Genomic DNA, 14,104 nt, shown 5'->3' with positions numbered 1-14,104 from the left:
TTAGTTGATCTGCTTAAGTTACAAATGATCAGAAAGCCAGAAGCCAAAAACGCTTTATCTCAGCGAAAGAAGTCAAAAATGGACTATCTGTGAATTTGCAGCTTTACATTCAATTTTCAGCCTTGTTAGTTGTTGGACAGCTCCGAAATGCTGAGCAGCACTAGATCTAGCTGTAATAAGCTGAAATTAGTTGATCTGCTTAAGTTACAAATGATCAGAAAGCCAGAAGCCAAAAACGCTTTATCTCAGCGAAAGAAGTCAAAAATGGACTATCTGTGAATTTGCAGCTTTACATTCAATTTTCAGCCTTGTTAGTTGTTGGACAGCTCCGAAATGCTGAGCAGCACTAGATCTAGCTGTAATAAGCTGAAATTAGTTGATCTGCTTAAGTTACAAATGATCAGAAAGCCAGAAGCCAAAAACGCTTTATCTCAGCGAAAGAAGTCAAAAATGGACTATCTGTGAATTTGCAGCTTTACATTCAATTTTCAGCCTTGTTAGTTGTTGGACAGCTCCGAAATGCTGAGCAGCACTAGATCTGGCTGTAATAACCTGAAATTAGTTGATCTGCTTAAGTTACAAATGATCAGAAAGCCAGAAGCCAAAAACGCTTTAACTCAGCGAAAGAAGTCAAAAATGGACTATCTGTGGATTTGCAGCTTTACATTCAATTTTCAGCCTTGTAAGTTGTTGGACAGCTCCGAAATGCTGAGCAGCAGTAGATGTAGCTGTATTAAGCTGGAATTAGGTCGAATGCTCAAGTTTCAAGTCATCAGTAAGCCAGAAGCCAAAAACGCTTTATCTCAGCGAAAGAAGTCAAAAATGGACTATTTGTGAATTTGCAGCACTACATTCAATTTTCAGCTTTCTTAGTTGTTGGACAGCTCCGAAAAGCTGAGCAGCAGTAGATGTAGCTGTATTAAGCTGGAATTAGGTCTAATGCTCAAGTTTCAAGTCATCAGTAAGTCAGAAGCCAAAAACGCTTTATCTCAGCGAAAGAAGTCAAAAATGGACTATTTGTGAATGTGTATCACTACATTCAATTTTCAGCTTTCTTAGTTGTTGGACAGCTCCGAAAAGCTGAGCAGCAGTAGATGTAGCTGTATTAAGCTGGAATTAGGTCTAATGCTCAAGTTTCAAGTCATCAGTAAGCCAGAAGCCAAAAACGCTTTATCTCAGCGAAAGAAGTCAAAAATGTACTATTTGTGAATTTGCAGCATTACATTCAATTTTCAGCTTTCTTAGTTGTTGGACACCTCCGAAAAGCTGAGCAGCAGTAGATGTAGCTGTATTAAGCTGGAATTAGGTCTAATGCTCAAGTTTCAAGTCATCAGTAAGCCAGAAGCCAAAAACGCTTTATCTCAGCGAAAGAAGTCAAAAATGGACTATTTGTGAATTTGCAGCACTACATTCAATTTTCAGCTTTCTTAGTTGTTGGACAGCTCCGAAAAGCTGAGCAGCAGTAGATGTAGCTGTATTAAGCTGGAAATAAGTCTAATGCTCAAGTTTCAAGTCATCAGTAAGCCAGAAGCCAAAAACGCTTTATCTCAGCGAAAGAAGTCAAAAATGGACTATTTGTGAATGTGTATCACTACATTCAATTTTCAGCTTTCTTAGTTGTTGGACAGCTCCGAAAAGCTGAGCAGCAGTAGATGTAGCTGTATTAAGCTGGAATTAGGTCTAATGCTCAAGTTTCAAGTCATCAGTAAGCCAGAAGCCAAAAACGCTTTATCTCAGCGAAAGAAGTCAAAAATGGACTATTTGTGAATGTGTATCACTACATTCAATTTTCAGCTTTCTTAGTTGTTGGACAGCTCCGAAAAGCTGAGCAGCAGTAGATGTAGCTGTCTTAAGCTGGAATTAGGTCTAATGCTCAAGTTTCAAGTCATCAGTAAGCCAGAAGCCAAAAACGCTTTGTCTCAGCGAAAGAAGTCAAAAATGGACTATTTGTGAATTTGCAGCACTACATTCAATTTTCAGCTTTCTTAGTTGTTGGACAGCTCCGAAAAGCTGAGCAGCAGTAGATGTAGCTGTATTAAGCTGGAATTAGGTCTAATGCTCAAGTTTCAAGTCATCAGTAAGTCAGAAGCCAAAAACGCTTTATCTCAGCGAAAGAAGTCAAAAATGGACTATTTGTGAATTTGCAGCATTACATTCAATTTTCAGCTTTCTTAGTTGTTGGACACCTCCGAAAAGCTGAGCAGCAGTAGATGTAGCTGTATTAAGCTGGAATTAGGTCTAATGCTCAAGTTTCAAGTCATCAGTAAGCCAGAAGCCAAAAACGCTTTATCTCAGCGAAAGAAGTCAAAAATGGACTATTTGTGAATTTGCAGCACTACATTCAATTTTCAGCTTTCTTAGTTGTTGGACAGCTCCGAAAAGCTGAGCAGCAGTAGATGTAGCTGTATTAAGCAATTAGGTCTAATGCTCAAGTTTCAAGTCATCAGTAAGTCAGAAGCCAAAAACGCTTTATCTCAGCGAAAGAAGTCAAAAATGGACTATTTGTGAATTTGCAGCATTACATTCAATTTTCAGCTTTCTTAGTTGTTGGACAGCTCCGAAAAGCTGAGGAGCAGTAGATGTAGCTGTATTAAGCTGGAATTAGGTCTAATGCTCAAGTTTCAAGTCATCAGTAAGCCAGAAGCCAAAAACGCTTTATCTCAGCGAAAGAAGTCAAAAATGGACTATTTGTGAATTTGCAGCACTACATTCAATTTTCAGCTTTCTTAGTTGTTGGACAGCTCCGAAAAGCTGAGCAGCAGTAGATGTAGCTGTATTAAGCTGGAATTAGGTCTAATGCTCAAGTTTCAAGTCATCAGTAAGCCAGAAGCCAAAAACGCTTTATCTCAGCGAAAGAAGTCAAAAATGGACTATTTGTGAATGTGTATCACTACATTCAATTTTCAGCTTTCTTAGATGTTGGACAGCTCCGAAAAGCTGAGCAGCAGTAGATGTAGCTGTCTTAAGCTGGAATTAGGTCTAATGCTCAAGTTTCAAGTCATCAGTAAGCCAGAAGCCAAAAACTCTTTGTCTCAGCGAAAGAAGTCAAAAATGGACTATTTGTGAATTTGCAGCACTACATTCAATTTTCAGCTTTCTTAGTTGTTGGACAGCTCCGAAAAGCTGAGCATCAGTAGATGTAGATGTATTAAGCTGGAATTAAGTCTAATGCTCAAGTTTCAAGTCATCAGTAAGCCAGAAGCCAAAAACGCTTTATCTCAGCGAAAGAAGTCAAAAATGGACTATTTGTGAATGTGTATCACTACATTCAATTTTCAGCTTTCTTAGTTGTTGGACAGCTCCGAAAAGCTGAGCAGCAGTAGATGTAGCTGTATTAAGCTGGAATTACGTCTAATGCTCAAGTTTCAAGTCATCAGTAAGCCAGAAGCCAAAAACGCTTTATCTCAGCGAAAGAAGTCAAAAATGGACTATTTGTGAATGTGTATCACTACATTCAATTTTCAGCTTTCTTAGATGTTGGACAGCTCCGAAAAGCTGAGCAGCAGTAGATGTAGTTGTCTTAAGCTGGAATTAGGTCTAATGCTCAAGTTTCAAGTCATCAGTAAGCCAGAAGCCAAAAACGCTTTGTCTCAGCGAAAGAAGTCAAAAATGGACTATTTGTGAATTTGCAGCACTACATTCAATTTTCAGCTTTCTTAGTTGTTGGACAGCTCCGAAAAGCTGAGCAGCAGTAGATGTAGCTGTATTAAGCTGGAATTAGGTCTAATGCTCAAGTTTCAAGTCATCAGTAAGCCAGAAGCCAAAAACGCTTTATCTCAGCGAAAGAAGTCAAAAATGGATTATTTGTGAATTTGCAGCACTACATTCAATTTTCAGCTTTCTTAGTTGTTGGACAGCTCCGAAAAGCTGAGCAGCAGTAGATGTAGCTGTAGTAAGCTGGAATTAGGTCGAATGCTCAAGTTTCAAGTCATCAGTAAGCCAGAAGCCAAAAACGCTTTATCTCAGCGAAAGAAGTCAAAAATGGACTATTTGTGAATTTGCAGCACTACATTCAATTTTCAGTTTTCTTAGTTGTTGGACAGCTCCGAAAAGCTGAGCAGCAGTAGATGTAGCTGTATTAAGCTGGAATTAGGTCTAATGCTCAATTTTCAAGTCATCAGTAAGCCAGAAGCCAAAAACGCTTTATCTTAGCGAAAGAAGTTAAAAATGGACTTTTTGTGATTTTGCATCTCTACATTCAATATTCAGTCTTGTTAGTTTTTGGACAGCTCCGAAATGCTGAGAAGCATTAGATATGGCTTTTTCAAACTGGAAACAGGTCTAATTCTTATGTTTCAAGAGAGAACATGCTAAAAGGCCAAAAAAGCTTTATCTCAGCGACAGACATGATAAATGTTCTTTCTGTGAATTCGCAGCCTACGTTCAATTTTCAGCCCTATTAGATGTTGGATAGATCTGAAATGCTGAGAATCAGTAGATCTGGCTGTTTTAAACTGGAATCATTTCTAAAACTTATATTTCAATGGAGCAAATGTCAAGAGGCCAAAACAGCTTTATGTCAGTGAAATAACTGAAAAATGGACCTTCTGTCAATTGTCAACTCTCTATGCTGTCAAACACTTAGCCTTTTTAGATGTTTGGTAGCTCCGAAATGCTGAGAAGCAGTTGATCTGGCTGTTTTAAACTGGTATCAGGTATGAATCTTATGTTTCAAGAGAGAATATGCCATGAGACCAAAAACGCTTTATTTTTGTTTGCAAACGAAGTGAAAAATGGACTTTCAGCCTTGTTAGTTGTTGGACAGCTCCGAAATGCTGAGAGGTAGTAGATCTAGCTGTTTCAAACTGGAACCAGGTCTAAATCTTATGTTTCGTGATCATCATCCATTGATAAAAGGGCTTATACAATGTAACTTATACTTACATTGTATAAATTTATTCATATTTTGCAGAGTGAGTTAAATTTCAACTTTGTCAAATAATGCAACAATGCAATGCTGTTGTAATTGTTTATTTGAAATGATAACATTTTACACTGTGTTTTTTTTCCTCCAAACAAAAAAAAAAAAAACTGGAATCATTGGGCTGAAGTTGATATTTATTTTATGCTGGAATAGTTGCTTGCATGTACTTATAAGTCTACAACTATTGCATAGTTTTCCTATTTAACTTTTAGTTTGAAATGGTTTTTCTTTAATTTATTTCTCTGCAATCTGCTGTTTCTCCTCTAAACAACATATAAATTATATGCACAAGCGTAGGCATTTATTGCGCAAGATTAGTGGTAAAATGGGATGTAATTGATGCAGATGTCAGGCTGCAGGCTCTCGAAGGTGCAGTCAGACGTTGCCATGGCACAGCCGCCACAGTGGCACCTCAACGCAACTGGGTAGGTGACGACAGGGTCAACTCCAGGCAAACAGTCAGAAAACTCAAATGTCTTGTAGTACAATTCCCCATATGTGCACACATGCTGATATGCTTTGCTAAACAGTATCTTCCTGTTGGGATCCTGGAAACAAGCAAATGGAAAAACAGGTTCTTGTGCTACACTGAGATTTTCAAAAATGGGTCATGGAAAGTTGGTGGAAGTGATGTCCCAGTTTATGAAGTCAACTCAAACCAATTAAAAAATCTTTCTGACTGAACACTGTTTCTCTATGACAGTCTCATGATGGTCCTGACATGCTAACAGCTTGATTTCCAGGCAGCAGAGAAGAGGCTTCACAGCAGCATGGCCTGAAAGACACAATCAGCTGTTGGCAAGCACCTCTAATCTAAATCATTCTCCTTTGCTCCTCTTTTAATCATTACCTAGCGTTCTGCCCTTCATTTGTAAAAGCCTCATTTCAATTATTTTAAGATTTGGGTCATAATCTATGTAGGACCAAAACTGACATAATAAGAAATAAAACCATAAATATATATTTAGTTTTTCCTTGTCCTTACACATGAGTTTCCATCAAGAAATGTATATATTTTCTTTTTCATTTCCCCTAAAAATGCGCTTTCATCAAAAAAAGAAAATATTTTGTTTCGTCTTGTATGTCCAGCTCCTCTACTATTGGCCAATAGAGCTTTGGAACAAACATCCCTGCGTCAGAAGTTGTGGGGCGTTTACGTCTTGCGCACTCTCTCGGTGTCATCTTTACAAGCCACAATCCAAATCAAACTTTATCCAGATTAGCTTTGAGTTGGATATTGGATATTCCACTATCCGCTGAGCAAGCAGCATTTAGCTCAAGGTTGATCCGATTTATGAATGCTAATTTCGGCCAGCCGTTCTCTAGCTCCGTCCTCATCACTCAGAGGTTCACTTAGAGACTGTCAACAAATTTCCGAACCAAACACTCCTGTCAAACAAATGGAAAAATGAACTGAATTTATAAACAAATGTTAATAAATGTTTTGCCTTGTGACCAACTGGCAAAAAAGTGGTAATTCATGCTTTTACATGACACAGACTACCCTCTAATAAAATGTCAAGTTATATTCAATATTTTAAATAATTGTAATATTAAATAATATAATGTTTTCTTCAATAGCTTCCATATTTTGTGCCACATTGACTAGAAATCAATGTGTAATTGTTGTACTAAACTGTATATATGAGGCACATGCATTTTTATTCCATTTTGACTAAATTTTTATTTTTGTTACCTATTTTTTTTAGTTTACATGTAGTATTTATCTTCGATAGCTTCCAGGTCAAGAGACCTATTGAGTCAAAATCAGTGTGAAAGTGTTCTACCAGTCTGTACAGATGAGGTACACTCATTTCCCCCCATTTTAGATGTTTTTTTTGTTTTGTTTTTGTTTTGTTTTTTTGTTGTGTTTTTTCTTTTTTTTTTCTTTTTTACATTATTTTATATTTATAAAAATATGATTGGTGTTTAATAGCTCACATGTGACCCACTGGCAATCAATCAAATTTCATTTTTATAGCACAATTCAGCAGCAAGGCTGCTGAAAGTGCTTTACATAATCAAAAAACACAAAGTTATGTGTCATGTAACAAATAATCAACAATAAAAACATAACATTAAGACATTAAATTTGTAAATTGATAACATTTCAAATCCAACTCTAAACTGGTGGGTTTTTAGTTGAGATTTAAAAGAAGTCAGTTTCAGTTCTTTTACAGTTTTCTGGAAGTTTGTTCGATTTGTGGTGCATAGAAGCTGCATGCTGCTTCTCCTTGTTTGGTTCTGGTTCTGGGGATGCAGAGCAGAACCAGAACTAGAACCTGAGGGGTCTGGAAGGTTGGTACAACAACAGCAGATCTTTAATGTATTGTCAGAGTCCATCACTAGATATAGATCTACAACTCTCGATCTATAATTCTAGATTGTTCCTCTTTAGGTTCAAAGATAACTTCAGATTTGTTTCTGTTCAGTTACAGAAAGTTTTGACACATTTATCTGTTTTAAGCATCTATTCAATTTCACACTGATTTTGACCTAATAGGTAACAAGACCTAGAAGCTATTGAAGAGAAATACTAAATTTAAACTAAAAAAAATAGGTAACAAAAATAAAAAAAGGTAAAATGGTAAATGGTAAAATGTGCCTCATAAATACAGTTGAGAACAACAAATACATACTTATTTCTAATCAATGTGGCACATAATATGGAAGCTATTGGAGAAAATGTTATATTATTTAATATGAAAATTATTTAAAATATTGAATATGACTTGACATTTTAATAGAGGGTAATGTGTGTCATGTAAAAGCATGAATTACCACTTTTTTTGCCAGTTGGTTGCAAGGGAAGACATTTATTAACATTTGTTTGACATCATTACTGATATAAATTTGTTATAAAAGTATTACTGATTGCATTTTAAAAATTAGGTAACTTTATGTTATTAAAGGTAAAGTTTAATCAGTAATGATTTATTGGTTAATGTCAATAAACCAATATTGACATTATTGGTTAACAAAGACATTTTGAATAATGTTAACTTTGTATTAAAAGTGTCATAATTTACCGAATGATGCTTTATGACAACAGTCATAAATATTCATGAAGGCTTATTCATGTTCATGACAGGTGTTATGTCATGTTTATGAAAGTGCCATGACAGTCTTATTCACCCCCCTTCAAATAAAGTGTTACCAAAACTTCTAACTTTAATTTTATCAGGCTGTCGCAGTGCTGGACTAAATATCCAGTTCCCTACAGGTAACCTTTGTCGGTCCCACCGACAGTCTTTATATCAGACATCCTGATGTAAAGAAACGGTACAGCAACTGTCACCGCGACGCACCTAAAAGCCCCGGTACCACCTGCTCACTGTTCGCTCTCTGCTTCACCTTAACATTACTACCAGGCAGGTTAAAGCCGCTGCTGACGGGATCTGGGCTGGAGGAGAACGGCTGTAAATTTGTATTGCAGAACCTCAACTGTTAAAGGAATATTGGGCTCATGGCATTTGGAGTTCACAAAATATCACAACCATCAGCGAAAATACTGTACAAATAATCTGAACCGCAGCTAAAGCCAAACATGCCACAATTCAAGAAATCAAAATATCCCCAAAGCATTGGCAACTGCATAGGGAGTACCGGGGTACTCCAGGTCAATTCCAGAGATGCGCATCGCAGCTGCTGTTCATGCAGCGCCGGCCCAAGGTAATATGGGGCCTTAGACAGAATCATGATTTAGGCTCCCCAGTCTCCCCCTACTAAGAACCTCAGCATCACTAACAGTGTTTAAATATAGATTTAGTGAATTCTGTGAGAGGGGGCCCAGGTTAATTGACTGAGTTTAAAATCCATCACTGATTATTGGTTATTATTTGCTCTGATGTATTTGTGAACAAACCCAACTCAAGCACAAAGATTACACCATATTGTAGCTATGGTAACACAACAATCAAACTATCAAGATGATTCTTTAAACTTTTACAAAGTAAACATCCTAATTAAATTCTAAATGTACTTTTTTTCTCCCTGTTGAATGACATTTAATAAAAATGTAATAACATTGTCATTCTCAATAAATGAATGCTACAGGCTTAGCTCTATTCAACCATTTATAGGGGTGCCTGAATGTCTGGAGGGCCCCTGAATGGCCCCTACCAGCAGCTACTGAGTTTTCTTTGCCTTGATATCTCTCAGCCTTACAATTCTAGATCTCAGAGGTGCTAACATCAAAAAATGATGTAGAATTAACCCCTTTGAGCTTTTTTGATCTTTAGAACAATATGCAGTCAAGTTGTTATAGAGGTTAAATAGATATTATTAGGGCTTATTTAGTAAAATGGCAGGAAATTTGCTTATTTCATAACTTCATAACCAGTGACCTTTTCTCCTCTGGTCTGTTTAACAGCTACAGTCTGAGATCAACACAGCCCTCCAGCTCTGTCAGCAGCGGAAACAGCAATATTACACCTGTTGGGGAAAATATACTACATTTGCTTTGCATTGCCCCCACATGACGACAAAGATACAGTATGAGCTGATTAAATATTAAATTCTTATGGGTTATTGCTATATTTGTGTTGGTGTTTTAAAATCTTGTTCAGTGAGCCCCTTTTTAACTTTGAGCCCCTACCTCTCCAAAGGTCTCTGCATGGCCTTGATTTCCAGGTTTTTGTTTTGAACGCCACCACCCACCTTGGTGGTGCAGTGTCCACTGCAGATGGTCGTTTCCACTCTGTGGCAGCGAGAGCAGCCTCTCTTCTCTAGAGATATTGTCTGGTTGATGAGCTGGCAGCGTGGAAGCTGGAAGGCTGCTGCTAACAGAAAAAAGGTCACACTCACTCACTCATCACAGATTCCTGTTTGTGCTTTTGGCATTAAACATGACATTACATTAATGATATTACATGACATTAAAAGTGTATGTAATGACTGTTCTAGAAATCTTCATTTCAGAATACCCAGGAATGTTGTGGCCACCTTGAACATTCCTCCAAATGCAATGAGAATCTTTATGACTAGTTTTTTGAAGTTTAATTTTTCTGGAGATTTTACTTATTAATAATTTCAAACCATCTTCTCATTAGATTTAAAAATAAATCTAAAGTTGAACTTTAAGTGTTTTTTTTTTCTCATTTAGATTTATAATACATTGCAGTTAATGTTAACAAATGTATTGTTGTCTTTATCTTCGGTCTTTTGAATTCACAGTAACATCCATCATCATAGTGAATCTGATTGACCAGAATTTAACTTCAGCTGTCCTGGTGGGATTTTCCTACATGTTACAGTAACCTGAATTCTCCATGTGACCACGTTAATCCTTTTATCCAAAGAAGACCAGCCCTGCATAAATATACAAAATCTTCAGGGAGAATGAGACAGTCTGATGACAACGCACAAAGGTGTGTTTGACAAAAAACAAACAAACAAGCAAACAAAACAACAATAACAAACAGATCACAACACCCAATGAGTGTTACCCACTGTGTAACATTAGATCATGATGAAGCCGGTCAGTTTTTGGTTCTAGTGAGTTGTATGCAAATCAACAAAAGAATAACTTTATGAAAGGGAATTCAAAGTTCTGGAATGTCCTAAACTGTCTTAGAAAAACTGTGTCTTCAGTCAGAGCTGCCTGGATTTTTGTGTTTTGTATGTCATCATTAAAACCATCATCATTATTGCATTGAACCTGAGTCCTCCCCATTCTACAAACGCACTTCATCACAGAAGGACCCAACCAAACAGAGGTGAGGATCGCAGTCTGTAAGGACTAGACATGGATACAGACTGAGAGAGGTGAATCCAGCAGCAGTTGGAGTAGGCCCAGAAGGATTTATATGAGGATGTTGAGATCTTGCCTTCTCCACTGCTGGAGAATTAACCCCTTGATTATTGGTTATTATAATCAGATTGATCAGATTATGATCAATTGAAGAACGTGTTGCTCACCCCTCAACAGGACTACTTCACCCCTTCAACAATCACTATGATGGCTCCCACTGATGTTTCAAAAATGATGGTCCATCAGAACATCATTTTTTATTTAGTTTCAGAAGAGGATTTTTGTCTACTCTGTGAACAGTTTAAAAATTACTCTTGTATGTTAGAAACAGTTTTTGAGCTCTACGACTCATTCGTTCAGAAAAAAACAATCCACCACACCCACACCCTCCTCGTCTTCATCTGCTCCAGCTTCCATATCTCTTGCAGTGAAGGTCTCAGTGTCCCATGCTGAAGTAGTATCACCTGCCGCCCCAGTAAGTGGGTTCTCCGCCCCTTCTCCCAGTGACTCCATGGCTCCTTCCAGTGACTCCCTGGCTCCTCCCATCGGCCCCTCGGAGCCCTCTGCCGGTTCCAGCCGGTTTTCAGACTGCCTTCCAAGGCCCGAGCTCCTCCATGGGTCCTCCTCCTGCGCCGCCTCTGGCCCCACCTCTGTGAGTATGCCTCCTGCACCACTGCCATCCTCCGGACCCGCTTCCATGGGTCCGCCTCCTTCATCGCCGCCCACCAGACTCCTTGCGGTAGGCCCCACCCTGACCCACTTATTTGAGACTGAGTTTATTTTGTTTTGTTTTCCTTGTGTTTTGTCTTGAACTTTGGCCCCCCGTTCAGTGCCCTTCCACCCACCATGGTTGGGTTGTTTTGTGTTTTTGGATTTTTCTGTTTTGGGGAACCGGCCTTGGAGGGGGAATACTGTAAGGATTTGGTTTTTCTGTGTATTAATTTAGGTTTCTGTGTTCAGTTGAGTCTCTCTGTTGTCCCGTCTACCCCTTGATTGCTCCCAGCTGTGTATTTAATCCCACCTGTGTTCTCTGCTCCTTGTCGGGTCCCATACTGTCATTTGTCGTGTCAGCCTGTGTGTCCCCAGTGCCTGATTTTTGTTATTTCAATTGCTACTAGTTCTGAGCTCCTAGCCTTCTGCTCACCTGTGCTGCCTTGATTTTTGTATTTTATATGTCATCATTAAACCATCATCATTATTGCATTGAACATGGGTCCTCCACTTCAATAATTTTGAATTTGAATGTGGACAAATAGCCTTATTGTCTGAGAGATTTGGAAAACTTTGGTAGAGTGAACAAATATTATCTAGACATAGGAGGATGATAGACTTCCATAAAACAAGACTGAATGTTGGAAATGAATAAAAGTTGTTGAAAAGACGTTAGTCTAAGGGTGTGAAAATGTTGCAAGATATTTATGTCTGACAGCTGCAGCTCATACAGAAAGCTGCTGCTAGCGCTCTCACTAAAACGAGGAAGATAGAGCACATTATTCCAGCTCTAAAGTCCTTACACTGGTTCCCTGTATCTCAGAGAATAGACTTTAAAATATTGTTAGTTTATAAATCACTGAACGGTTTAGTACCACAATACATTAAAGATCTGCTATTGTTGTATCAACCTTCCAGACCTCTCAGGTCTTCTTGTTCTGGTACTGCTCTGCATCCCCAGAACCAGAACCAAACATGGAGAAGCAGCATTCAGCTTCTATGCACCACAAATCTTGAACAAACTTCCAGAAAACTGCAAAACTGCTGAAACACTGAGTGCCTTTAAATCTAGACTAGAAACCCACCTGTTTAGAGTTGCCTTTGAAACATAATCAATTAAAAAATTTAATGATGGTACTTGACTATATGTAATCTTTTGATTGTTGATTACATGTTGCATGACTTTGAGTTTTTTGTGTTTTAATGACGTAAAGAACTTTGAAATGACTTATTGCTAAAATGTGCTATACAAATAAAATTTGATTGATTGATTATGATTTTTTTTTGTTATTATTCCAAATGTGTTTGTTTTTCAGTTGAATTGTACAGGATATGTGTCTCATTGCATGTAGAAAAAGTTTGGAACTAATTTCTTACGTCATAAAAATCTAGCATTTTAACAGAGATATGTACATTTTTGAAGGCTATATCCATCACTTATTCTCTTATAGTGTCTTAATCTAAACGTCAGAAACCTAAACGTCATAAAACATTTTGTGTTCTACCTGCTATTAAAAAATCATAATTTAGCTAAATAATTTGTTGAAATATAAGTCATTATAATGTTCTTGTTGTATAAAACTAGTATTATAATTAAAGTATTATAATTATAATTAAAGATTACCTGTTGGGGCCAGGGAACAAATGAATAAAGAGGCTCCCAGAAACAAACACACCGTCAGTGAGAACTTCACTCTCTTATCCTGAGCCATTATCCTGAAAGAAAAAACAAAGTGAGGATTTATTTTTTAATGTTTTCACCATCTCATTTTATGTATTAAACAATGTCTTAGTAAAATATTAATGTATATTTTTGACCTTTTACTTTCTGGAAGTACTGGTTTAGTAACAGATGTACAAATAATTTAAAACAAAGTCCATACCTCATCATAAAATTTAACTTGGCATTCTCTTTTTGCCACTTCTTCACATTGAGAATTAATAGACATTAATGTAAATCGCCCAGCTAAGAATAGCAGCACAGACTTACCTCCTGGGTGTCTTCAGGCAGTGTGATGGGGAAAACGATCCTGTTCTGATTTTATACAGCAGAGATGAGCTTATTGGATCAACTCTGATTTCCTGATTTTGGTACAAGGACGAAATGTTTTTAAAATCTTTGTTCATCCCAGGGATCAACCTCTCATTGAATCATTTCTACATCCTGGTACACCAAGTATCAGGATTAAGAGCTGGGCCTCACTCAAGGTCACTAGGACTATAGCAGAGCCCCTAAGGCTTCAGTTCAACCTGATGTCGATATGAAACAACATGACGCCAAGCTATACATTTAGTAAAACTAACAAGAGTTTGGCTTTTTATACCAGATAAGCATTTAAAATTTTTTATGTCATTGAGAAGTTGATTTATTTCAGCAGTTTAATTGAAAAAGTGGGTAGAGTTCCCAAAAAAAATAAGTTCAACATAATTTTACTCAAATAAAAGTAAAAAGTATCCATCCAAGAAACTACTTAAGTAAGAGTAAAATATTTGGTAAAAAGGGTACTTAAGAAATAAGTAGCTGATCCAAACATGAATCATTTAATCTTTAAAAATCATCAGGCGGACCAAAAATATAAAGCTACGTGGAGATCTTGCTATTTTAAGAACTAAAAGGATCATTTTAGTTTATTAGTAATATTAGAAATTGTGGAGTACACCCTATTTAGATCAATATTATTATCTGATTCCATTTCTGGAATCAGATAATAATGGAA

At 37.3% G+C, this 14,104-nt stretch overlaps 1 protein-coding gene across 1 annotated transcript; it reads right to left on the bottom strand.

The window, feature by feature from the left end:
* Positions 1–4,960: 4,960 nt before the first annotated feature.
* lhb (luteinizing hormone subunit beta) lies at positions 4,961–13,405 on the bottom strand. The gene is made up of 3 exons (XM_088012916.1): positions 13,012–13,405; positions 9,584–9,705; positions 4,961–5,472 (listed from the first exon to the last, which is right to left on the bottom strand). The coding sequence occupies exons 1-3, from the start codon at positions 13,097–13,099 to the stop codon at positions 5,239–5,241; spliced, it is 444 nt and encodes a 147-aa protein (XP_087869042.1). The 5' UTR covers positions 13,100–13,405; the 3' UTR covers positions 4,961–5,238.
* Between the last annotated feature and the right edge of the window lie 699 nt (positions 13,406–14,104).

Source organism: Poecilia mexicana, unplaced genomic scaffold (assembly GCF_051168715.1).
Source record: "Poecilia mexicana isolate PSO_F unplaced genomic scaffold, ASM5116871v1 scaffold_15, whole genome shotgun sequence".
NCBI lineage: Eukaryota > Metazoa > Chordata > Actinopteri > Cyprinodontiformes > Poeciliidae > Poecilia > Poecilia mexicana.
This window is presented reverse-complemented; position numbering and strand designations above follow the sequence as displayed.

Excerpts from the sequence above, each read along its gene's own strand:
- lhb (XM_088012916.1), bottom strand. The coding sequence starts at position 13,099 with ATGGCTCAGGATAAGAGAGTGAAGTTCTCACTGACGGTGTGTTTGTTT. Across the intron at positions 9,706-13,011 it reads TTGTTCCCTGGCCCCAACAG|CAGCAGCCTTCCAGCTTCCA; the intron begins GTAATCTTTAAT and ends TTTTTCTGTTAG. Across the intron at positions 5,473-9,583 it reads GTGGACACTGCACCACCAAG|GATCCCAACAGGAAGATACT; the intron begins GTGGGTGGTGGC and ends GCTTGTTTCCAG.